This window comes from Dermacentor variabilis, chromosome 4 (assembly GCF_050947875.1).
Source record: "Dermacentor variabilis isolate Ectoservices chromosome 4, ASM5094787v1, whole genome shotgun sequence".
Classification (NCBI taxonomy): Eukaryota; Metazoa; Arthropoda; class Arachnida; order Ixodida; family Ixodidae; genus Dermacentor; species Dermacentor variabilis.
In genome coordinates, this window is record NC_134571.1 from 18,588,792 (window position 1) to 18,616,583 (window position 27,792).

At 42.6% G+C, this 27,792-nt stretch overlaps 1 protein-coding gene across 2 annotated transcripts in view; it reads right to left on the bottom strand.

Moving 5' to 3' along the window:
* Positions 1-722: 722 nt before the first annotated feature.
* LOC142578733 (copper-transporting ATPase 1-like) overlaps positions 723-27,792 on the bottom strand; it is a 75,440-nt gene continuing 48,370 nt past the window's right edge. For both annotated transcript variants that reach the window (XM_075688250.1, XM_075688248.1), the window contains 8 exons: positions 26,360-26,542; positions 17,283-17,553; positions 14,640-14,792; positions 13,906-14,048; positions 9,945-10,148; positions 9,500-9,617; positions 4,596-4,698; positions 723-3,913 (listed from right to left, as the gene is read on the bottom strand). In XM_075688250.1, the coding sequence (XP_075544365.1) occupies positions 3,643-3,913; positions 4,596-4,698; positions 9,500-9,617; positions 9,945-10,148; positions 13,906-14,048; positions 14,640-14,792; positions 17,283-17,553; positions 26,360-26,542 (1,446 nt within the window). In that variant the 3' untranslated portion in view covers positions 723-3,642. The remainder of the gene's footprint in view (positions 3,914-4,595; positions 4,699-9,499; positions 9,618-9,944; positions 10,149-13,905; positions 14,049-14,639; positions 14,793-17,282; positions 17,554-26,359; positions 26,543-27,792) is intronic.

Genomic DNA, 27,792 nt, shown 5'->3' on the forward strand with positions numbered 1-27,792 from the left:
TCCAGAATATCCTTGTGCTGCATCAGCACATAACCATGGCAACGAAACAAGCATAACACAATGCAGGTTCCAGCCATTTCATTCAAATACAGCACCACATTAAGCTAAAAAATTGGTGCTATTGCAGCCAGAACAAAATGGTCTTAGAAAACTTTTAACCACAAAATGTGCTTAATACAACTAAGTTTAACATGGACATGCTCATTATAGGTTTTATGTACACAGAGTTCTAAATATGAGAGATTAATTGAGGCCTTCTAAACTGTGTGTGCAAAAATTCTGCATTAAATTGCCATTTCAAAAGCCTTATATTTATGGCAGGATCCTGTGTGCAATAATGGATTCTTAAGTTCTTCCTTTTATGATCATGTTAATTTGATTTTATGAATAAGTTAATTGTCAAATGCTTACATGCAACGTCATATTCGGAGAGCAAGTGCGGTTGGCTTCAATTTAATCTAGGAGACACACATGTCACCTTCTAGTACATCAAAGAAGAGCCCTTCTCCTGCATGAGGAATCAAACATGTAAGCTGACAGTTACAAGAAGTTGCACTGACGCTCCCATTACAAGAGTTTGGGCACAAACAAGCTAAATATTCTGCATAGCTTTTGGGTTCTTGTGGATTTCTGAGCGATGTTGTTAGCACGTCAACACACAATCATACATATATATATATATATATATATATATATATATATATATATATATATATATATATATATATATATATATATATATGTCAAGCAGTTAAAAAAAGTTTATAGTATTGCGATACCACTGCAATTGCGATACCAACGGGTCAGTCAATTATAAACTTAAATACTGAATTACGTCAGACAGTTGTTAGTTTCAGATTACAAATGAGAATGAAGAACTGTATTGAACACAATCCAATAACAGAATCAGTATCAAAAAATACAATAGTCTAAAATAAAATCAGCGACACCATAATGGCATAAAAAGCTCATGCATTACAGCAGCTACAATGCACAGCTTACATATACAGAGCAGCTACTAAGGTGTAATTTATTATTATAAAAGTAAACGAAATTAAAAATACATACATTCAAATTATTCTGACACCTCAAAAGCAATGCTTCTGTTGATTGGTGCCTGATTTCACGGGGACCTGTTTCTAATCGTAACACTGCAGACAGTTCACATAACACTAGTTTCACGTATGAAAAGTATAAATCACACTCAACAACTAAACCACAGTGTGGCAACACACGGAAATATTGTAAACATTACCTTCCAGCATTTGCGCTCATTTTGTGCAATAAGTGTAATGCAGTAACAATCTACAAGCTCACAAGAAGTACAAACTGTAAGTTATCCAGGCATGTATATGGTTGCCCGATATAAAATAGTTTAAAAAATACTATGTTGTAAATCAGTAACATCAAAGCAATGTCATAGTGGTCCAGTGAACAAAATAAATAGAAGCAATTTCATATTTGGGACATGGCAGTTGTGCAGTCAGTGTCATGTGAAGACCATATGTCCCCTCCAGCCTCACAGACTTAATATCATACAAAATCAGTCAACTCGCGTTAACTGAAGCTCCTACAAACCAGAGGTCTTTATTTGAATTAGAAGACCTTGAACAAAATAGGGCTCAGAGCCAAATCTTTAGTTTATATAAACAAATACATGCATAATATGTAAGACTGACTAACGGCACTGTGAGGTTTCACAGCTTTTGTGCACACAAATTCTGAATATCAGAGCTGTAACATGTGATGAGACTGGTGGTACCAATTTGCAGTGGTGCCCATCATGATCCACAGCAGCCTGAATATCAAACGTGGCATTACTATGATGACTGACACTTTATAAATGCCCTCTCAAGAGCTGTTTTTGGTGCCAATACTCTGAACTGGGAATCCAATGTTTTTAATTAATGTGACCCTGCAATATCATTTAACAAACTTCTAAAGTGCTTTGCACATTGGGGGGGAAGTGCTTCAGCAACCTACTCGTTCAAGCAATTCTTGATAACAGCTTTTATTACTTCTATAAATACCAATTTTTTCTTTTTTTTTCTCCCAGAATGCCACCTTCTTTGATGCACTGTCACACAAGGTAGAGCTGAACCTCCCAATGTCGCCTGACCGCAAGTAAATTTCATATACTTCTTTTCTTTTATGTACCAGCAACTAAATCACCAGTGTTGTGCCAGGCTGCACACACTTGAATTTTTCACCCACCATGTGTTTCCATGTTCTTTTACGTACGCCGAGTGCAGCCAAATTGAAGCATGCTGTGCGATTCCTTTCTTTCTTTTTTTTTATTACTTGCCATTCCAGCTACTTTACTCTTAAAAGGTCTACTTTACTCTTGATCTTAGTGGGTGGTGCTGACTGGTTGTGAAAACTAAAGAAGTCAAGAGAACAGTAAGCTTTAATAAAGAAATATAGCCATTAAACGTCAGGCAATGCCTTCATGTCATAGATCTAAAGGAAGGGTGTCGAGGGCTAATTAAACAGGAAAGTACAAATCATCTTCCGAGTGATATTACAGATTTTTCTGCTCTCTTCACTGAGTAACACTTTGCCTAGGTCATCGTGAGAGCACTATATGGTGACTGCAAGGGCTCATTTGCCATGTTCAAAATAACATTGCAGAAAACCTTTACCCAAAAGCCTCCTTCAAACTTTGTGGTTTTAAAATACATTCAAATCGTAGTGTCTGAATTAAATACAAAATTAAACAGTGTTTGAATTATCACGAGTTGACTGTACTTGATAAGTCTAATCTCACTTTGGCACGTTGCATCATTAATGGCAAAGCAGTGGTTTTGGCAACTGCTCCTTCAGTGTTACAATACGTGGGCAAAATACGTCTCACCACTCTCATACAAATCTGCCATTTTTCACATCTCCAACAGTCAGGGCTAATATCCATGGACTGAAAGTGAGCAGAGAAACAACAAGATGTCTTAACCCTTCAAAGGGCAGGTTGCCATAATCTCAAGAAATGGTTCCAAATGCATAAGTAATCATGCCTGCTAGCTCCTTCATATGAACATTCAGTCTAAACAATACCCTGCTAGCTATCCAAGAAACGTACCATCACAGAATTTCCCTTTACGAAACAGCTTCCTTTTGGTATAGCACCTTAAATGCTCTCTGCAGTACAGGCTACATACATCCGTACACTCTAACATCCCATGACAATTCTAGAGGCAGTCAGGCCATCACACTGTCACAGAGCAAGAGTTGGGCTCATTCATTTCCAAAGCTCAGTCAATTTGGCTCTGAAGGTCTCCACAACAATTTCACTGCTCACTCTCACATGCTGCGCAGCATTAGCAGCCTTGAAAAATACACCATTCTCCACAAACGGCCTGATGACCAGGAATGTGCGAACAGCAGAAGGAGCAGCAGCAAAATACCATCAGTGTCACTTGCAAAGGGAGGTAACTCGGTCCACCCAGGTGTCACAACTAAGGATAGTAGAATAAGCACGTACCCTCAATGACGCACCTATTTCATGTGTGGCTGCAAGGTACTCGGTTGTCAAGTTGTGCCAGCTTGTAATCAAAAGGTGATGCTTCAATCCGACCATCATCATACACAGATGGCTATGGGGAAGCAAGTGCAGCAGTAATTGGTAGCAGGCAGGTTCTGGCCAATCTAGGAACACATGTCTGCGTTTTCTTCGTCCTGACCAAGCAGGTACCCTTGCTTAGTCTTTTCAGCTTTGTCTCTCAGACTGCTGAACAGTATGGTGAATGTCGAGCCACGAGTGGATGACTTGAACTGTGCACCGGTCTTGGCAGGCACGTCATCCAGACCACAGTGGAGTGACAGGTCATCATAGTTGGAACTACTAGAGTTGCCCTGCCGCTGAAGTTCCGAAAGGTACTGTTGGGTTTCAAGGGCAGCCTGTCTTGGTTTCTTAAACCTAAGAAGAAACCACACAAGTAACAAACTGTTAGTAGTACACAGCACTCTTCCCAGCCAAGCAGATTAGCCACACTTTTACATTCTGGCTTAATTTCAAAACGTGGTGTTCACAGTTATTGATTTTTTAATTTGCCATGCAATCTACCCATTGGTATCCAAGCTTCCCAATTCTGAACTTCTTCACAATGACGCTGTTTTAGCCCATTTGATATTGCCACTACAACCAAATATGACTGTACCAAGCTATTAGTTTAGTGCAATACATTCGGTAAAACAAGGTGCAATTTTGTTGGATAAACAAAAATGACTTTCTGGGAAGACGAAGTTTTAAAAAAGATGCACTTTAGTAAAGAGCTGCACCTTCAAACCCTGACTACAAAAAATGAAAAGAAATTGCTTAATGCTCACAGAAAGAAGAGAGATTAACTATAAGCCTACACCAGAACCTGGGCACACTTTTGTAAAAACCATGTTTTCAGTCATGAAGCCAAAAGTTTAATGTACTTCTTTAAACAGACATACCTTAATAGACATCTGGAAACACTACTCGATCATCACTTCTGCCATCGGTGTCCCTTAAGCGAATTCCGATACTTCTCACATACAACGCACGTATGCAATGGTTCATTTCAAAAATGATCATGGCAAGGAAAGAGCCATGCAATGCCACCTCTACTTACAGCTTGAGCATGAGTGAAAACGAGACTACAGAGACACTTGACATGGCCATGGCTGCAGCTCCCATCCAAGGCCTTAGGACAACACCATACGGCATGAAAACACCTGCACAGCAAGCCACACATATCTCTAACAATATTGCCACAACCAATCACACTTGCTAGATGCATTATATCTTTGGTATATATATATAAGAAGCCAACAAACATTGACACCAAGGACAACATACGGGAAATTACTTGTACTTTAGTAAACGAATTAAAGAAATTATATATTAGTGGAAATGAAAGTGGATGAAAAGACAACTTGCCGCAGGTGGGGAATGATCCACGTCTTTGCATTACACGTGCAATGCTCAACCAATTGAGCTACCGTGGAGCCGTTTCCCCATCCACTTTCTTTGGTATTTATGTTTCCTACTAGAACCTTGGGAGTGTCAGTCAGCGCCACCACTCACAAACTTTGGCGGCGGATATGGAACATCCTTTCTGATGCAGGCATCACGAGTACACAATCTTTTTGGATGAAGGCAACTGGTCAATAAAACCATGCATGCTACCTGAAAGCACCAACATAGCCAGATTTGAGACCCTCATTATGTAATAAACGAGAAGAAAGGGGCTTAACCGAGGGGCCAAATTTTTATTAAGCATATCATAAGAAGCCAACAAACACTGACGCCAAGGACAACATAAAAACAAATTGCCGCAGGTGGGGAACGATCCCACGTCTTTGCATTACCAATTGAGCTACTGCAGCACATATCCCCATCCACTTTCTTGTGTATTTGTTTCATCTACTAGAACTAACCCTGGGAGTGTTAGCCAGTGCCACCACTCACAAACCTTGGCGGCGGATGTGGAACATCCTTTTTGCCACATGCTTCACGAGTACGTGATCTTTTTGGGTGAAGGCAACTGGTCTTCACTTGAACCTTGGTGTCAATGTTTGTTGGCTTCTTATGATATGCTTAACAAAAATGAAGCCCCTTGGTTAAGCCCCATTCTTTTCGTTTTTTTAAATAATATATATAAATACAGTGAAACGCCGTTCATACGTTTTTCACCGGACCAAAGGGGAAAAAAAACGTAACAGCCGGGAAAACGCAACAGTGAGGAAAGCTCCGAAAATGAATGAAAAAAGTGCAGCTTCAACTATAGACAATTTATTTCCACAGAGTGCACTTAGGACTTAAAAAAGTCTAGAATGGTGGCTTGCAGTTTCTTTCGCTCGCTAGAAATCACCACACGTTTCTCAATGGCCTGGAAGGCCGCATTACTGTCAGCGTCGCTGTGAGGTGCGACGTACCTGCGAAGGGGGTCCAGAGCCGCGACCGCTTCTCCAAAGCTAGGATTTGGCAACTCCCCGGCATCATGCGGCTCATGCTCCTCGTCGTCACCGCGCCACGGCAATGGCAACGGACGAAGGAATATCCGCGGGAAATTTTGCCCTCTTTGGCGTAATCATGCTAACGTGGTAACGATTGTTTAGTCTTGCTGCGGAGCGCGCGCGTCCTAGCAGCCCGGTTGCGCGCAGCGTGGCGTGGTTTCGCGAGAAATGTAAACAAGAGAGGAAAGCTGGCCTGATAGGCGGAGCAACGCCAACTTCCGGCTTCCCTTTAGCTATAGCTTCACAAAGAGTGACGTCAGCGCCTCTCCCGAGTTTCCTTCCTCCATGAGTTGACCCATCCAACCAACAAACCATGCGGTGACCATAATCAGTGATGATAGTGAGAGCATTTTTCACGAATGGCCACCTAGTAGCGGCCTCTCGAACTGGCGTGCGGCTTCTTGCAGCCAGTTCCATAGCCAAGCCCGGCCAAGCCCGGTCAAACTCGTCAAAAGCCAAAATGGCGGTTGGAGCGGTTGCCTACTTTAGCCCAGGCGGGTTCGGGTGGCGACGCATCATGCGGGAACGTTTTCACAGCTACTACGTAACAGCGGGGTTCCTTATACATTGGATCCTATGGAAGCTATGCCGGGACCGGATGAAAACGACGTAGCAGCCGGGAAAACGCAGCAGTGAGGAACGTAACAGCGGGGTTCTACTGTATATATAGTCATGTCATAAGAAGCCAACGAACACTAACACCAAGGACAACATAGGGGAAATTACTTGTGCTTGATAAATGAAATAAAGAAACAATCAATTAATGGAAATGAAAGTGGATGAAATAATTTGCCGCAGGTGGGGACCGAACCCACAAACTTCGCATTTCGCGTGCGATGCTCTACCGATTTACCTACCACGGCGCCATTTCCTCATCCACTTTCTTGGGTATTTATGTTTTCTAATAAAACCCTGGGAGTGTTAGCCAGCGCCGCCACTCGCAGACCTTGGCGGCGGACGTGAAACGTCCTTTTTGCTGCAGGCCTTTCTGCCGCTTGTAACGCCTGCGACACATTCCAAGCACAGCCAGAGTTCCACCGTCGGCGACCTGGAGCAGTCGAGTCGGAGCAGGTGTAAGTACTTTCTCCGCAGTCATGATGGAAATTTGGGCTTTAGTGCCGATGAGTGCTGTAATGGGCAAACCAAGGTTCCGATCAGTAGGCAGAGTCGGCAGAGGAATTTCAGGCCAGTGTTCTAGAGCAGCGTCACCTCCAGGAGCTGCCCCAGTTAGTTTCCCGTCAAAGAGCGGCGACAGTAAGGTGGGGATGGAGGTTAAAACACGTTGGCAGGCTGGTTGGTTAGAATCCATGGTAGAGTGTATAAGTGCGACTGAACGAGGACGTAGAAAGTGTCTGTGTATCTGTTTCTTTCTACGTCCTCGTTCAGACACGCTTATACACTCTACCATGGACTGGGGATGGAGAGCGACGCAGCTGGGGCGAACGGGAGTGGCGACTATGTGGTGATGGCGAGCGGCTAGTCGCGGTGGCTCGAGCGTTGCCTTGTCAGGTGCGTCTTCAACTTCAGTGGAGAGTGATGGTGGGCGAGGATTCGATGGGGAGCGACGGTAGGCGGGAAAGCTTGGTCGAGAGTGGGCTGGCCAGGAACTTTGACAGTGGTGAGAGATGTGCCCACACGTCCACAGTAAAAGCAGATGGATCTATTGTCATGTGTACACTATTCGGCCGGGTTGCGATAGCTCATATATGGACCATATTGGCTTCGGTGAACAGGAGCAGAGGCACCAGATGAGGCAAAGTCTGGACGGCTGATTGAATAGATAAACGGAAGACCTACATTGGCAAGTTCTTGGCGAATGACCGACAGAGTGAGAGACACAAGCGACCGGGAATCGTCAAAGCACTGCGTCAGTGGCGTGGCAGGAGATGCTGCTTCGATTTCTCGCCGAACGATACGTACAACGTTCTCGCAGGAGGTGGGCTCAGGTGGTGGACAAACGTCTTCGCACGTCGATGAAGCTGCAGTACTGGGTAGACGCGTAAACTGTTGAACTATGCGGCGACTCTTCGCGTCTTCAAAGCGGCGACATTTGTTTAATGATCTCATTGACCGTTGTTATGTTCTTGTAAACAAGCAGGTTAAACGCGTCGTCCATGATGCCTTTTAAAACGTGGCTGACCTTGTCTGCGTGTGCCATATTGTTATCCACTTTGCGGCAAAGAGCGAGGACGTCCTCGATATTCGCCATGCAAGATTCAGCAGACGTCTATGCACGGGTCCCAAGGTCCTTCTTCGCAACACGCTGGCGGCCTATGGGCTTGCCGAACAAATCTCTAAGCTTCTGTTTGCACTGGTCCCAACTTGCTATCTCTTCTTCGTGTGTTTTGAACCAGACCCGTGCTGTTTTCTTGAGGTAGAATATTATATTAGCCAGCATAAGCATGCTATCCCACCTGTTGTGTGCGCTGACCCATTTGTAATTCTGCAACCAGTCATTGACGTCAATGTTGTCAATCCCGGAAAACATGCCAGGGTCGCGAGGCTGGGCCAGGATGACCGTCGGTGGCGACAACAGGGCCGTGGTTGAACTCCCTCCTTCGGATGACATGGTGGCCACGTTACGTCCGCTGCGGAGCTCCGTCTTGGGCAAGTGAGTACCCAGCAACTCCATCAATGATGTCCCGGGAAGGAAGAAGCGTGCGTCTATTCACAGATGGCTTTTCGTGGCTGAGCCAACAAGCGTAGAGCAGCGATAATACTAAACTCTTCTTCGTCGTCTTCAAGGCCACCGTCAGCGTCCTCCTCCAATTTATATATATATATATACTCACAGTGAAGTAGACGCGCGTATGAAGCGGTTTATTGACGTTTCGGCCGGGGTTTGGCCTTCATCAGAATCTGATGAAGGCCGGACCCCGGCCGAAACGTCAATAAACCGCTGCATACGCGCGTCTACTTCACTGTGAATATTTACCCGGACCCAGAACTGCTTTTTTTTCTCTGGTGTGTGTGTGTGTGTGTGTGTGTGTGTGTGTGTGTGTGTGTGTGTGTGTGTGTGTGTGTGTATATATATATATATATATATATATATATATATATATATATATATATATATATATATATATATATATATAGTTCCCTACCTTTCTGCATAAGACCTGGTTACTATAGGTATTGACACATTCAAAGAGACAACTTACCTAGGTAAGCAAATTTCACATAAGCTAGAACTGGCAAGGCAACAAAATGAATGACTGATAAAGCGGCTGACTTTGTTAACTGGTATTGGATAATTTCAAACACCTGTTATTTCTGCCATGTTCAAAAGTCTCAACTATGTCCATATTTTCCTGAAGTCAAACTGATGAAGAATTACAAACTGTTTTGTGGTCTTACCACGGTCAAAGTAACATAAGTCAACTGTGTTGATGCAAATACTGGACAACACCACCCTGCCTGTGTACGTACTTTACATTAGGAAAGTAGTTGCTGCCAACTCAAAGTGATAAGCTAAAACCACTACAAATACATGAGAGAGACTTAGAAAGGTACTTACCAGCTGCCAGTGGAATTCCGACAAGGTTGTACACAGTGGCAAAGAAAAAATTGAGGCGTATCTTTCTCACGGTGGCCTTAGAGAGGGCTATGGCGCCGACAACATCAAGGAGGTCATTCTGAAATAGGATGATGACAGAATGAACTTGTCAAACTTGCATCACAACTTAAATGATAAACTGAATGCAATAAGTGAACCAGGAATGCATCATTATAACTAAGGATTACATGCTTTGTAAGCAACTTGTAATTAAGCTATTAAAGTGGCTGCCTCATTCAATTTTACTGTCCCATTAAAGCGCTACATAATGCCTAATATTCTGCAGATTTAAATGTGCACTATTACAAATGGTTTGCATCATTCTATGCATTTATCTAGTAAGTTCGTGCTGCTAAATAATGTTTAAGAGCATATGCAAGACTGTTTTCCCATGGTCGCTACTTACGCGAACAAGAACAACGTCAGCAGCCTCAACAGCAACGTCAGTACCATTAGCAATAGCGATGCCAATGTCAGCCTGAGCTAGCGCTGGAGAGTCATTGATGCCATCTCCCACCATGGCAACACGCCGCCCCTGCTCTTGAAGCCTTCGGATCATCATCACCTTGTGTGACGGAAGCACTTCCGAATAGACATGTTTGATGCCAACCTGGAAATGATGCAAGGCATCAACATGCTAGTGTAAACAAGATCCAATGCAAAGCAGCTTGTTGTAATTCAGTCTGATTCACAATGTTATTAGATTGAACAAAGCAAAACTTAAGTAAACTTAGCCATGCATTATATAAAACATTCTATAAAGAATCTAAAAAATTCAAGGCACAACGAGGTATCATATAGTACTGAAAAAATGTGTCGTTAATGCAGATCTAGAGTTAGTGCTTTTTAACTATGTCAGAGACAGCAATGAATCAGAATCGGTTTTATTCAGATGATTAGAAAGATTACAAGATGTTAATATACAGAAGGCAGCAAAATGTTGATTGCTGAATAGCTGTCAAGTCTCAATGTTGTCTTGGCAGTGCTTTAGGTATGTGTGTGAGGAGTGGTGGTGTGGGGGGGGGGGGGGGGATAATCTATATACCCAGGGGTATACCCCTGGGTATTTGCCTGGTGTGGGCCATAGCCAAGAAAAAGCAGTGAAAGCAAAGTTCATCTCTTCAGTCAGAGGCCCTGCTTGTACCTGACAAACAGGTTATCCTCCCCATAAGGTGATGGGGTTCATGACAGCACAGCAAATGTACAAAGGCACAGAGATAGGAATGTGGATAGCAAAAAGAAAGGAAGGGCAGGGAGAACTGGAAGTAATTTATTGTCACGTTTGCATTTTTGCTTTTTTTTGGTATGTGCAGCACCAATTATCAGCAGAAGCATGCATCCCTGGCTATATTTCACATTCAGACCAAGGCAAAAAATACAAAAAATGTGACGAAAAATAATAAAATTTGTTTTAATGCTAGAGATATTAACTGTGTAGCATTAGGAAAATTGTTGACTGTTCAGAACAGAATCTATGAATAGGCACTGTCCTCTATAGTCACAGCATAAATGATCTGTGCCACAAAACACTGAAAGTACACAGAACGGTGATCGAAATTTCAGTCACCATAATGCATCGCTTTTATGAGAGTATGGCACTGGTGCTGATGGGTTTATATAAACAAGCTGATTCAAAAAATCAGCCTCCAGACTATCGGTGAATAACTGTATTTGTTTCTTTTTGAAATGAATTTTGCCATAAACTGGCTGCAAATGCAAAACTATAAAATAACAGCAGGATTACAACAATCACAAGCTCTAAAAATCTGGCATTTTAGGGTTAAATTGCAGAAGTTGGCAGGTATGCACACGGCTAGTTATGAGTGACAAAATGACACTTGGAAGGAAACATTTTCATGTGTTCGTTATTTTACTTTTTGCTGGTATTTAGTTTTCTGCCAGATTATTGCTGTTATCATGTACCGTTGGGCACAAGATACAGTGGGTGCCCACTGTATCCAAAAGTTTTTGGATGTTGTTGTGGATATTATCGCGAAAGGGCATCATTTAACCAGATTGCACCTGTGACGAATGCTGTGGTACATACAGATGTCATATTGTAGTGATGGTGAAAACTCAAGCAAGCAACACTCAACTCAACTACTGCGGTGAGCACGGGCATTGGTCATCGAATCCTTGCTCACGAATCAAATGTATTCACTATGTTTGTGTGTACTGTACATTTCAGAATAATTTCTCGTGTTCACCTACATTCGAGAATGTACAACAGTATACGTGTTGTGGGTGTAATCTGATTAGACAAGACCATTTTGCTATATAATATATGACAATGCTAAAGAATTTTCAAATACAGTCTTTCACTGAACAATATTCGATAGCAGTGATATTATGGTGAGAAACGGTCACATACAAAAAAGCTAAATAATGCAAACGTGACAATAAATTACTTCCAGTTCTCCTTGCGCTTCCTTTCTTTTTGCTATCCACATTCCTACCTGTGCCTTTGTACATTTGCTGTGCTGTCATGAACCCCATCACCTTAGGGGGAGGATAACCTGTTTGTCAGGTACAAGCAGGGCCACTGACTGAAGAGATGATCTTTGCTTTCACTGCTTCTTCTTGGCTATGGCCCACACCAAAAAATTCCCAGGGGTATACCCCTGGATATATAGATTATAACCCCCTCCCCCCTTGCACCACCACTCCTCACATACATTCCTAAAGCACCGCCAAGACAATATTGAGACTTGACAGCTATTCAGCAATCAACATTTTGCTGCCTTTTTCCCTCCTTTTGGATAGCAGTAGTTATAGGCATCTCCTTGGGTGTGAAGGCCAGTTTTCTCATCGATTCAGTGCAAATACGATTAACTCGAGATACGTTAAGTTGTCACCGTCTATTGCAATGGTCACGCGCATCGCTGTTGCTTCGTTAGTTCAACATTCTTTGTTTAGACTGATCCAGGGAACAGGAAAAAAATTCAGTTCATAGTCAGCTGGTCTGTATGCTCGTGGAATGAGTTGCAGCTGGAACCAACGCCAGTTGCGTTGAACTTTTTCTTTTGCTTCATTATTTCCTCGAGTGACGGCTCGCCATGACGGCATATCATCGGAACCATATACCCGTGATATAGGTTAGATAAGGTGGAAAATAAAATCATGCGAAACAGCATCTATAATTAAACCCTGCAATAACCGTTAAACCCATAAGCAATATGAATGTCACTTGCTACCTTGTCTGGTTTTTCCCCAATTGTACAGCACTTTTCATACAAAATTGGCAACTGGAAACACAAGTCGCAAGGAGTTGAAAAATTAAGCGATCTACTAAGGGAGAGAGCTGAGGCAACAACCAAACAGGAAGGAAAATGAAAATTAACAAATTTAACCATTGCTTGTGAAACTATTTATGAATCAACATCTTTTTATTTAGAAAGGAAGTAGAGAAAATGCTGCCGAAAGTGGAGAAGGATTCCATGTGTTTTGAATGACACTTCTCCCGTTATCAGTCTAACCGCCCGATGTAGCCATTTCTCTGCTTGATTATGTGGGTGTTCTTCTAACCTTCCGCAGTGGGCACAGTACATCTAGAATCGCAGTGTTCTGTGCTCTAAATGGTTGTACAGGACTGGCAGCCACGCATCGTTACGCAACTTCCCAAATAATGATACGAGTCAGTTTTAGCACTTGACGTGGTAGAGCAGCAAACAAGGGATCCAAAAAAACTGTGATTGTTCCGTACATATATATCTTTCTGTATTTTTTCCAGAGCTAATTTTTAAAGAAAGACGCTACTAGAAATCGTTATTTTACAGTTTCAATTGTTTACTTGTTCTTGGCAGTGTTCTTCCTACGCGAGTCCTTTTGATGTGGTTCCTTGTTTGGCAAGCAAAGGAGAGGCCTATCTCACAGGCATACACCTGTGAGACACGCCTTGGTTCATTTCCCTTTTGCGGGTTTATGCGTTTTCATGGCGAACTGTGGGCATTATTCACATCTACACTAGTAAAGGTACCCCTCCTCTCATTCGCACAGAAAAGTTGCCTTGGGTTGCCCCCTTGCCCTAAAATTCTGGGTACATGCCTGGCCCATACACAATACAATTAGTATACTCAGAAAGACAATAGGCTGTTTTTTGATGCCAAGGTCAGCATAATTCCTTTTCTAATCCTTTTTCTAATCCTTCACTACTGTGCGTAGGTGCCCAGACCCTGCAAGCTGTCTTTATAATCCCAACACCTGACAATCATGGCTGTTTACACAGGTGGTTTGTTACGATGGTTGATGAATCCCTTCATGACTCTGCAATACGCAAGAAAACCATCTTTCTGGAGTGCAGAAGGATGAAGCCCAGGAACAAGAACAGCAACTGAAACTGATAAAAGAAACTGAAATGCCGCACATACCTGTCGAGCTATCGAAGCTGCGGTACGCTTGTTGTCTCCGGTTAGAAGAATGACTTCATGGCCCATTTTTTTTAATGTGTAAACTGTCAAGTTGGCTTCAGGCTTGACAGTGTCAGCAACTGACAACATGCAGACCAGCATTCCTGTCAAACCGAACATAGAACAGAAAAATTTATTGTATACATTAGCAATGCTATGAAGCCTTTTGTTTCTTAGACAACAAGCAGGGTATGGGAACTTCTCCTGGGCCAATATAGTGAATTTTTGTGCATCTGAGTAAGCAAACTGAGGAATAGAAAAGGCAAGAATGTTAACAGTGAAAGAGAAAAAGCAGCTATGCATGCTTGAAAATATGGTCAAAATGGCAAGCAGTGTTCAAGAAGGGGTGGAGGTAAGATAAAAAAAGAGCCAATGTAGAAATAAAGGCGTGGAGAACAGAGGTAAGAGACAGAGTGGAGGAAGCATGCAGAAGAGAGTGAATTAGCAACAGTACATCAATGATGTCAAGGCAAGCAGTGTCTGCAAAAACCACACAAGTAAACGGGAATAGATGGCAATGTGCACATCACTGTAGCATGCATTCTGCATAATCGCGATATGCCAAATATTTTGACTATGTATAGCGCAGCTCACATTTTCACACCTTAAGGCACATCAACTGTTCTTGGTGTAACAGAATTCATTGAGCACAAGATAGCATGACTAATAAGGTATGCTGTCAAGAGATTGATTACCATCAATAGCACAGAGAACCACTGTCTCGCCCTTCTCTTCGTGCTGCTCCATGAGGCGGCTCACTTCAATGTCCACTGCAATGCCATTGCGATGCATCCATTCTCGGTTGCCAATTAGAACCACGCTGCTGCTGTCACGGGGGGCCGAGTTTTCTGCAGAACCCAAACCCATACGGTTTACTTGCATTTATGACTCCCCCAACACAGGCCTGAAGCAGTAAAATATCAGGACTATCAGGACCATGCCTGCCCATGAACAAATAAGACTCGATGCTGAAATGTTACCTCAGGTATTGATGAGAAGGATAAAACTCAATTTTATTGGGTGAGGTAAACAAAGCACATCAAATGCACCAACCCCGTATAAAAATGATACCAAGCAGAAAGAACATATACACTGAAACAGGTACAGTTACCCTATTTAGATGATTGTAAGTCGATCCCCCCATATCGCGTGACAGGAAAAAAAGAAAAAAAAAAGAGCATACCCGAGGGTGCATCCCATAACGAAAATTTATTAGTAGCTGGCATGGTCACTAGACTACTCATCTTCACATGTGCCATCGTCCTCACTAGTGCTGCTATCGTCCTCACTAGTGCTGCTATCGTCCTCACTAGTGCTGCTATCGTCCTCACTAGTGCTGCTATCGTCCTCACTAGTGCTGCCATCGTCATCACTGCTACGGTCCCACAGTGCGTTGTCGTCCAGCGAAATTCCACCCCCCCCCCCATTTGGCAAATGACCCCACTACGACATATTGTGAAACAGCAGCCCACGCCGAATGCACCCAACCACACGCGACTGTCAGGGAGGCTCTTTTGACAGGTCCGGTTGGCACAAGTTCGCGGACTTCTCCTGCCTGCCACTTGTTTTACTCACGGCGGAGCAGTTCCTTAAAAGGCGAAGATCCGGGCTTGTTTCATGACCATGTCGCACTGCACTGGCAGGGACCGATCACGCATTTCAGCAACGTACCCCACAAGCTTGGATTACAGCTCCGGAAAGCGTCCCGACTTCGGCCCATGGGAAATTCTTCGCTTGCTGTCACAGGTGAAAATTTTACTACGCTGCAGTCGCCACTCTCGCACTACCCGTTCAGAAACATCGAACTTGCGGCCCGCTGTGCAGTGATTTGTTTCTTCGGCGTAAAGGATGGCAGTCCTCTTGAACGCTGCTGTGTACGAGTGCTGAATGTTTAGTGGGCCTGGAGCACTCATGACGACTAAGGAAGCATGGAAGTAGCACGTAGCCGGCAGTCGAGTCGAAGGCGTCAAACTAAGAGATACCGGGAAATAGAAAAACGTGAGCGATGTCTTCTGCTCTTCCATGAACTATCGATACTCCCTGCAAGTGCTGACATTCTGGGGTGGCGCTGTGAATGGAACAGTGGCACTTCCATCAACTATCGACACCCATCTACGAGTGTTGTGTGCGCTGTAAAACTAAAATATGTTGAAAAACCCTCCCGAAAAGCTAACAAGCGCACAGTATAGCAATAACTACGGCTAGGGCCATAGAGCAAACATAAAATTGTAACTACATTGTAGCTCCCCTGATATCTCATTGGTCTCGCTTTCTTGGCAGTGCCACGTTTTGGTTTCGATTGTAACTCAGCCCCCCTACTTCTGATTTTCAACTTTTAAAAAATAGATCAACTTACAATAGTGTAAAAACGGTATGCTTGCGACACTTCAGAACATTTCTACAGTACATTACCACACTAACTTCATTAAGATATTACCAGCTTGAGCATGCAATTCAGTTGATGCAGCAAATATCAATGAACTTTCACTGTATTCTTTAAAGTTAGGAGCAGTACAACTCATCTTGGCCCATTCCATTTCAATGGCTTCATACATATCGTGCCCCTAATATTGAATCACAAGAACCTCTCCATGAAATGCACAATGCCAAAGATGCACAGTGGGCTCTCCACATTTGTTTTGAGCCCATGGTAGCTCTGCTGTATACACTGCACAATGTCTGTAATTTTGCCAATGCTGTATACTGTGAAAGGTGAAATTGTACCACTTTTAGCCAAGGACTGTACTCAACTGATAAGATTTTATGTTACAAGGGCACAGCCTGGCATGCCTCCCAGCTTTGAAATTTGTAAAAATCTAGCAGAACAACCGAGGAGCAAGATGGGGAAGACGGGATAGTACACATTTTGTAAAGATTGCCTTGAGCACATGCCTTTCATGAGTTACATGTGCACTTTATTAATCGTGATTTAGTACCTATATCCAATGCACATAAACAGCAGAAAACTTGAAACAACAGAGCCTTACAAGCAACACATTGTTATCAAAACAAAGAGACCTTTTCAGTAACATTGCTGCTGCCGATTTCACCTGCTTTAAGAATGTTTCTGTATAAACTTGCTCAAAGCAAGTACCCCTCTGGCGTCCTTTCACAATCAGAAGACTTTGAAGGGTATGGTCAGAAATCGACAAGCAAAGTTTCTTCATGAACCGACTTTACCTTTCGTAGCACTTGAAGCAACATTAGTAAAATAAAGAAATTAAAGATAGTTGGCAGGTATAGAATGGCTATGACGAATGATATAGTAGGCGGCTCTCTATGAATTTTCGCTGAATGCAACTGAGCTAGTGAGTGAAAGCCCTGAAATAGTGGCACACCTTGAGCGTCTGGCACATCAACCAAGATGTTTGGGGGCGGACTGAGTAAGGTGTCACCCCGCATGTGGGCTGGCAGTATCCACCGGTCGATCATCACATCCTCTGAAGAAGCCACATAGCTGCTGCGAGGGTGTTTGCTGTTAGTGACAAGGTGCTCCAAGTCCACGATGTTGCTCAGCAAAGCATCCACACCAGACACACGGCACCGCAGACCACAACCAGGGACAGCCCCAAAGTCCTCACACTTCCCGAGGGAATCAATCTTCAGAGTCTGCATTGGGAAAAATATATCTCTCTCTTAAACATAACCAATTTTCTACAGTTTGTGGCAATAAAGACTAAGTTCAAATCTGAGTATTCTACAGCATCAGATGGTAATAACACACAACAGCATAGCTAACAATCAGGTAAAATGATTGACTGGCTGATTGACTGAGTTTAACACACTAAAGCAGCACTGGGAGTGTGACAGACACTGCAGTAAAGAGCTCTGGATCAATATTGACCAACTGGTGCTGTTTAATATGCACATAAATACAAGTTACCTACCATCATTGGAATATGTACACCACTACTAGGAACTGAAACAGTCACCTCATGCTCAGAGTAGCGACTGAGTGACCATGGAAGATGAACAGCAACTAAAGTAAGACAAAAACAACAAAAACGAAGCATAGAGGGTTGAAGTTGTTTAGCTGTAACAGGACATTGGGTTAAAGTTTGGAATTAGAGGGACAATGGAGGGAAAGAAAATGTGACAAAAGCCACCATAATCAGCAGCAAATGAACCTGAAAATTTGTGATCCCAAAGTGTCTACCAAGTTGACATTTCCAAATTCCCCGAGTTTTCCAGGTTTTCCCCGAGTGACTTTGCAAAATTCCCTGAGTGATGCAGAACCATGTTTTATGTCAAGACGGGCTGAAACCATATCGCCCGATGCTGTCACTGTCTAGTAAGCATAGGAAAAAAATTTTAAAAACAACATACACTAATTTGAATACTAAGGAGTAGTGTTTATGTTATTCAAAAAGAGAATAAAAGGGAGGGTTTAGTAAAATGCACCGCAAATAAAATGTCTTCGAGGAGGAGGAAGCAACTTTATTTAGTCGCCTGCAGAACGACACCATGACTAAATGGCGCCGTGACGTGGGCCCTGATGTCTTCTCAGCAGGTGGTCTCTACTCAACTCCAGCTTGTGTTACTCTCGCGGTCGGTCACCTTGAGGGGGCAACATTTCATTGGTTTCGCTCGGCCTTTGTCTTTCAAGAGCCGCCGAGACCTGCTGGACGGCCCAGGTTTGGATTTCGTGGTCACAGAATTACGCCACAGCCGCGAGTCGTACTGTACTTGTTGAAGCTTCGTCAATGTCTTCGAAAAAAATTGCAAATCGAGTTGGACATTCTCAAATATGAAGAAAAAGGAGATGCATTCAGAAGCAAATATTTTCGAATATGAGCTATTTCTCTGAACTGATAGCAAGCTCAGTGGTATGAGGCCCAACCTTTGTCACAATTGAGATGCTCTCTCAACAGCTCGTAAGTCAACCTCAACTGTCCTGACATACTCTCAGCCCGCGCAGGACCCTTAGCGTTGTGTTTCACTGCTTTAAAGAGTTTATTTTGGTGTGGATGAGGGACATTTGCATCTCGGCATCAGCCAACACTTCGTTTTTTGAGCTCAAGCTCCTTCAAAACGGCGACAACACGCTTCCTTTCCCGTTCATTCCTCAGTGTGTAGGTTCTTTCTGTACTTGTCCTCCTTCCGCCACTCGTTTGCTCCATGGACCATTTCAAGCATCTTTTTGGCGAGTTGCACAGTCCACGTCCGATTTTTCCAACTACCTAGGGGCCACGAAAAACATCCGAAAATCACCCAGTTGGAAAAAAAAATGCATGCTATTTACTGCCCTTAAGGGCTCAAATCGCCACAGGCACATATGAACACTCTGAAGGCCTGTCGGTGCACGTATTAGGCATATCGATGCTCGTACTGTGACAGGAAATATCGGGTGTACACGTGCATAATTAAGGAATACATACTGTGTCCCGTGGCAATAACCCCTTCCCACGCTTGTTATGCTTCACCGCAATACATTTACATATGCTTCACCAAGTAACAGAAGTGAAGCTGACATTCGGGAACTGGCATTATGCAATGCACCATGCTTTCCAAGCTTCTAAGCCAATCGCGAGGACCGCGAAGGCGGAGTCCGTGCCACTGCTGACAGCAGCGAATTTTTTAAATGGGAAACATGGCACCCAAGGGCAAGAAGCTTCATAGTGAACGTCGAAGCAGCTAAGTGGTGGCTACGGCTGCCAGCAAATCTGCGTGCGAGAGCGCCGGTTCGAGGCGGCGAGATGATCAAAATGGCAGTGGTGGTGGCTTTGATTAATGCCGTTTTGGACCTGCGGTCATGGCAAAATGTCCGGAAAATCGGATGGCGAAGAGTTCTTGCATTCGAAATTTCAGACGTTCTGATACACTGACTCTATGGGGTATGTGGTGGTGCTGTGAAGCCGTAAATTATCGGGGATCTGGAAATTCGGTCATTGACTGTACACTGGCAACTCCTCCAGACGACGACAGGGCATCAAAGACGATTAATTACGATTCGTGTCTGTTACTCGAGCCAGCATTACCGCGGCTTTCGACTCTTTCAATAAAATTACAGCTAATTTTCCCTGATACAGGCACAAATTGCCTGTATCAGGGAAATAACGACACTAACATTTGGGACACAAGTTCTAATTGCGCGGTGCGTGGGAATACGCACCAACGCAAGGTCAGCAATCGCCCCACTGACGTGACGTGCCCCTTCTAAGCGACAAACACATGTAACCACCCCATTTCGTTCAGATGGAAATGCCTCTTTCTTCTACACTAATATCAGAAGTGTCCTTTCTAAACGTGTTGAGCTATCTTCAATTATCGACTCAAGTTCGCCTTCCATCATCGCAGTAACAGAAACGTGGCTTAACGATACTGTTTCCGATAGTAACATTCTTGACAGTCAAGTAGATTTTAACTTTTTTTTGCTGCTATAGAAAGGATCGAAGAGGTGGTGGTGTGCTTATTGAAATTTGTAAAGATTTCATTGCTATACCTATCCTTGGTAACGCATTTCGTGAAAGCGTATTTGTGTCCCTGAGGCTTGGTTCCACTGATCTCATTGTTGGTGTTTTTTATCGCCCCCCGGACATGAATGCGACCTTCGAAAGTGAATTTCATTGCGTTGTTGTTGAAATATGCCAGCGGTTTCCAAATGCGGTTCTTATTATCTTCAGAGGCTTAACTATCCCAATATTCAATGGTGTACACTATCTGTTTCAGCCAACGATACTCAGACACAGGAATTTCTTGATTGTTGGCTTGATTTTTCGTTGTGCCAGCTTATCGAAAAACCTATCCGTTGCTCGAGCACATGCGCAAACATTCTTGACCTAATTTTAGCTTCTCGTCCTGACCTGTTTACTGACATAGCCCATTTTGACGGTCTTTCTGATCATGACATAATCACTGGAAGCTTAACACTTAACACTCACTTAAAAAAAAGAGAGTTACTGGAAAGTGTATAAGGTGTTATAAGTGAGCCAATTTTGATGCAATATGTATCGAATTATCCCATTTTACAGAACATTTATAGATGCCCGCTTGTCCTGTTCCATAGAAGATAACTAGAACCTTTTTAAAAATACTCTTTCAAACTTAATTGACAAATATATTCCAGTTAAGACCATCAAAACAAGCAACATTTTTCCATGGTTCAATCAGCAATTATGTTGACTTAATAATAAAAGGAAATGACTTTTCAGAATGGCAGACAAAAACAGATTATCGGCTTCGTGATGTCGCTATAAAAAGTGTGACAAGGAATATCAACAGCTTTTAAAAACTACTCGTCGTCGCTTTTTCAGTCGTGATTTGTCATCTTTGCTAATAAATAACCCTCGGCACTTTTGGCGCACAATAAATATCAGCTACCACCCCGATGTAACTCTTGCTAATACCAATGGTTCTCCTGTTACTGAATCCGAATGTGCTAAGTTATTAAATGATTCATTCTCATCAGTTTTTACTCTTGAGGATATTGCTACATGCCCTAACATTGATGTTGTTTCTGGTATTAATATGACTGAAATAGTAATTGACGAAGCTGGTATTTTATCTTTACTTGGAAAATTAAAAACTTCATCTGCATCCGATCATAATGGCTTCAACAACAAAAACTTAAACATATTTCTTGTGGTATCTATTGTTGCTTGGCAGCCATCTTTTCTCTATCATTATCGTCAGGCACCATTCCTCAGGACTGGCTAATAGCAAAATTAGTGCTCATATTTAAATCAGGGGATCGCTCATCCCCACTTTACAGACCTACATCTTTAACTAGTACCATCTGTAAACTCTTAGAACACATTATACACTCACAAGTAATTACATATTTAGAGGTACACAATATCCTCTGCAAATACCAGCACGGTTCTCGCAAGGGCTTCTCATGCGAAACATAACTTGCAGGATTTACTCAGGACTTACACTCATCATTGGACGGCAGCATCCAAATTGATGCCATATTCCTTGACTTCTCAAAAGTGTTCGATCGAGTTCCTCACCACCGGCTCTTAGTAAAACTAAGACAGCTTAATATTCACCCACTTGTTCTGGCGTGGGTGCAAGCCTTCCTCTCTAGTAGACAACAGTTCACATCAGTCAATAACTTCGACTCTCCTTTCATCCCAGTCTCATCCGGTGTTCCTCAAGGAAGAGTGCTCGGTCCATTGCTTTTCCTAATTTATATTAATGACTTACCCTCCTCTATCAAATCTAGAGTTAGGCTATTCACTTACAATTGTGTTATTACCGCAACATCTCTTTTGAAGCTGACCGCCAATCTCTTCAATCTGACCTTGACTCCTTAACTTCGTGGTGCACAATGTGGCTTATGACACTAAATCTTTCAAAAACTAAGTTGATGTCTTTCACTAAAAGAGCTTCTACCATTTCAACGTCTTACTTGCTAAATAATACTTCAGTGGAACTTACGACCACGTGCAAATATCCTGGAGTTAACGTTCAGTCTGACCTGTGCTGGCATTACTATATTAATGTCACTCTTGCTTCAGCAAACTGCTCACTTGGGTTTCTTAAACGTAACTTGAGAAACACCCCATTGCACTTACGTAAACTGGCTTATATCACTTTAATCCGTCCTGAAATAGAATATGCCTCAGCCATTTGGGATCCCAATCAAGACTACATTATTAAGGGGAGACGCTCCTCAGAAACCTTTCTTTTTAAATATTATTGCTAGGCAAATGAAAATTCTACCACTTATATAGCTTGATATCCTCATTACAAATCTGTTTTTAGTTTTAGGATAGCTCAATGCTTTCATGTCCTAAGTGCCATGCATAAGTGAGAAACAGTGCATGTTTGTGCAGCTACTGGACCTAGCAGTTGGCATGATATAGCAGTGCAAGATGGCGTTTCTTGTCCCCTACACTCCAGTGAGTGCTAATAACTAAGATAATGCAATTCCCTTGACAGGCAACATTTTGAGAGAATTTCATATCTGATGCTTCGTATCGAATTTCATATCGAAGCCTTGCAGAACCGTGCTGTGTGTTTTATTTTTTCGGATTACTCACTTCAGACCAGCGTCACTTCAGTGAAGAATAATGCTGAACTGCATGTGTTATCATGTCGCCATAAAATCGCTCGCTTATCACTTCTTCATAAGCTCTACCATCACACATCACTTCGCGAGGACTTCTTTAGGCCACCCCCTGCCATCTTGCCCGCTGTGATCACCCTTTTAAAAACAAATGCTTCACGTGTCGCACACTAACTTATGCCAGATCGTTCATACCACGCACCACAAACGAGTGGAATAACTTGCCATCACACATTGCAACTGTCACTGACATAAATGAATTACAGAAACTTCTAATCATTAATGAAAGTGCGTAAACCTTTCTTGTGTCATGTCCCCCCCCCCCCATATTTTTTTTACACTACAAATAGTGCTAAAAAATTTTCTTGTCTTCTGTGTAACATGCATATTTTTATTAAGTATTGTTCTTATTTTATTGCAGTGTTTTGCCTTTTCCTTTTAAGTTTGTTATACATTAATGGCCTGAGTGCTTTCTATGAACCAGATTACCCTCCATTTGTGTGCTTGTGATTTGTATTCTCTTTTTGTACACTTGTGATTATTATTAGTACTACGACAATCTTATTGGCCTGACATTTTTTTTTTTTTTTTTGTGATCATAGTTTATCAGTTCCAGTATTTTTCTCAACTTTTTCTCAACTCATTTGTTGCACGCATATGTATTTGCATCTGTATGCATCTGTATGCATTACTGCACCCCCCCCCCCCATGTAATACCCTCCTGCGAGAGGGCCTTTAGGGGTATTCTGAATAAATAAAAAAATAAAAAATTCCCTGACTTCTCTCTGAGTTTTTCCAGACTACTCAAAATCCCTGAGAATTCCCAGTTGTCTCAGTTTTCCCGGTTGGTAGACACCCTGGATCCTCACATGTAAATTTGCAGCAATCTACTAACTGAATCACAACAGCAGCTACCCTCTTGTTCCCTCTTGTGGACATATGCCAGCCCTGAAGGTGGCTGACAGCAGTACTGCTGACAGCGTTACTTACGTGAAGACACCAAATAAACAATGCAACAGATGATTAGCATGTAAGCTTTGTGGTAGTAGACCAATAGTAATACGCCCAAATAAAAGGCAAACGTGTCACAACGTTAAACCAAAGAATATTGCAGATCATTAAGCACTTCAAGGCACTGGTAAAAATGGATGGATGGATGGATGAATGGAATAACTTTACTGAAAGGTCCTGCGAGCTACAGGGCGCAAGGCCCCATAAAGCGGGCTACTCCCACATTGGGACCGGGAGTTGCAACTCCCTGGCCGCATTGTGGGCTCACTGGACGGCCCAGAGCTGCTCCGCCAGGTCCGTGCTACGTAATGCTTCTTGTAGCCTGGCGGAGTCTTGAGTCTTGTTTGCGTGGGTCCGACCACACGGCCAGAGCAAGTGATATAGGTCTAGCGTGCTATGGCAATTTTCGCAATATGATGTTGTGTATAGGTCAGTGCAGTCTGTGAAAAGAAGGGAAGAAAATGACATAAAAATGCATGCACAAAAACAAAGGGCATTGCTGAAGATATGATGGTGCAAAATGCCTGTATTATACATAGCACCGACCAATTTTTCAGATCCCGCGGAGAGCAAAATATAGTCCAAAAAATCGAACAGGCCAAAAAAACTTGATCAGTCAAAAACATTTATCAGGTTTAGAGGGGACTTAAAAAAACCTCTAATAATGCCCTACTTCAAACTACACTTGGAAACGATCAGGCTTGCTTGGATTTGCTCAACAGTGACAGTGTCTCTACGTACAGTCGACAAGAGCACCACCGCGTTGGTGATCTCTGCCAATGGAGTTCGCCATGGAGGTTGAAGATACGAGCCATGTTTCTTCACACCACTTGGCTGCACAAAGGCGCAGGCGGTGGTGTCGCTCACACAAATGCAAAGCCACACAAACGCACACAAAGATGCAGCGTCTCCAAGACACACTTGCTCAGTGGACACACCGTGTGCAAAAGCAACCAAAACCTTAGGGGTGGGGGGGTGGGGGGAATGAAAACATCCTGCATTAAGCGATAATGCTGATAGCACTGACCAAAAGAAGAAAAAAGGAAAAGTGCCATCCCCTGGAGCATTTTGTCAGCCAAGGAAGAGCAAAAAGGATGGCATGTGCTTCCAATCTTGGGCGCTATAGACCGAGCCACTGTAAGCCAAGCCAGCAGAAAATCCAATATGGCAGCCTCCAAGATCGGGTAGCGTGGCTCGGAACGAGTGATTTAGTCTGGAAAATCGAACTTTGCGGCCAAAATTTGTCACAGGTAAAGGTAGTGAAAATGCATTAGCTCTATGGGAACGCTGACGGTGCATTTATGAAGTCCAGAATATCCACCAAGTACAAACTTGTGGAGTTCGAAAACTCCATCAGCTGCTGTAAGTTACTATGCTGGAATGTTAATCTCAATTCTATGGTAGCATTAAATTTGTTCTTACAAAGTCGCCTCTGAGTTTGCATCTACAGTGGAATCTCATTGATATAACCTTCATGGGAACCGGAAAAGATAATATATCATCCGAAAATCGTATTAGCCAAAACAAGCGCCAAAATGTATGAATATAGGCGTATTCGGTGACAAACTGAATAGTGGAGATTCGTGTGGTGTCGAGTGATATTGCTCTGCATAACACGTTATGCAGAGCTGCAGCAGCATCACTCTACACCATGCGAACCGCAGCCAATGCACTTTTATTCAGCATCAGTGAAATAGCTTGTCAGTTTACACTGAACTTCCTTTAATGTCTGCAAAAAGTTCTTCTGCAACTAAAAAAAAGAGAAGTTGCACCATTTCCTCGTTCAACTGAGCAGCAGAACACCGACAGTCACTGTTCATCACCAGCAGTGTGCCGCATGCTTTTTTCCTCCAGTGTGGCAGAGGCTTAACCTGTTGTTTGTGGGTTGTTGGAATGTTATATAAGCTGGTACACAGGAACATAAATTTATTAGCTTTAGAAAAACCAGTAAAAGCCCACCACTGCAGTTGTATTATCCAATTTCAGGTTAAAACATGATCGCAATAATCGTATGATAAAATATTGCTCCTATGGGATAGGGATGTTGGCTAGAAAAAGAAGAAAAACGAATTATCTGAAAACGTATTAAGCAGAATCGTATCAACAAAATTCCACTGTACCTGTCTAACATGGGATACCAGTTACTTCCTCACATCAAATTTCTGAGGAAAAAGAGGAAAAAGTTTATTCAGACAGTGGACTTCAGCGGACAATAGCCCCCTTCACACTGGAAGTGCTTCACCGGCTAAGACCCTGAAAAAGCAGCCTCCAGCACAAGTCTCCTGGTCCTCTCTGTTCTAGCTCCACTGTTATGTGAGCTCATCAGTTGAGTGTAATTCTAAACAGACTAGTTTTGAGGCAATTTTGATAAAGTAGTAGGGTAGCACTCACCTCTTTGACAAACTTAGTGATGGCAGTTCCTATGGGGTGCTCACTGTTGGCCTCGGCTGTTCCAGCCAGGAGCAGTAGCTTGGTGAAAGAACAGACTCGAGTTCCAACCAGCAGCGTCATGCGCGTCAGCACTGGCATGCCGTTTGTGAGAGTGCCTGTCTTGTCGAACACTACGCAACCAACCTGTAAATTGTATTGTATTGTATTGGGTTTTATGGCGCATAAGCAACTCAGGCTATCATGCGCCAAACACATGGTATAATTTATTTAAAAAATTGGGTATCCTCAGCGAAAGTCCTTGTCCGGACAAGGACTCTGAGGAGCCCAACAAATCAAATGGAGACCTCAGCCTTCTTCTCAAGACTGAGAAAATGGGTGAGGTGCATCATAAGATGCGTGAAAAAGCTGGGTAAGAATTTTTATAATTAGTAGTTCTGTGAGATATTTCATTTAGGATCACTGCGTCTTTCAAAAAACTAAAAATAGATGAAGTTCCTACAAGTGGTTTATCTCCTAAAAGTAGACTGGGATGGAAGGGAATGCGTTCATTGTAAAATACAGTAAAATATTTTTTCCTTAGCCGTTCGAGTTGTGTGCACGAGAATAAAATGTGATTTACAGTGAGTTCATCTCCACATTTTTCACATAAGGGTTTGTCTTGTTTTGTCAGTAGAAAGTTATGTGTTAGGTGTGTGTGTTTGATGCACAGGCAGCATAAAATTACTTCTATAAAACGTTCCTGATGCCTGCATGATCTCCATTCTCCCAAAATAGGTTTTACTAAATGTAGTTTGTTACCAACCTGTAAATATTTTTGCACTATAAAACTTCACCCAAATGAAAAAGAAATAAACGTCAAGTACAATCAGATAAATGCCAAACGTGGATAGTATATGATGAAATACAAGCACAAGCTTGCTAGAATTGTGTATACAGTAAATGTTAGATTTGGCACAAATTCACAAAGTCAGCAATAGCTGAAATGGTTCAACATACTGAAACAGCAGCATGAGAAATATATGCCAAAGAAAAATTAAACAGATGCCACGATAGCTCAGATAGCAGCTGAGTTTTATCGCTCAAGAACCAACAATGCATAAACAGTTCTATTTGTTACTCCTATGGGTGAGACCAGATTTCTTCAGAGCAAGTGTCTCACACATGCCAGCTTGTTCCATTTTGTTCCTAAAGTCATCCCTTTCTTTTTGCCTTTTATAACTTAAGTCATCTAAAGAGACCCCCCACCATGCACAGTAACACTAAATCAGTTTCAAGAAGAAGTTTGTGACTCTATTGAGAGTTCATCTACAATTTTTCATCAAAAAGATATTGAATGCTCGCCGGCAAAATGAATGCGAAAGAAATTACACATCTTCAATTTCGCAACCAATAGTATTACTTATCATATTATGTCATAAGTGCCACTGTAATGC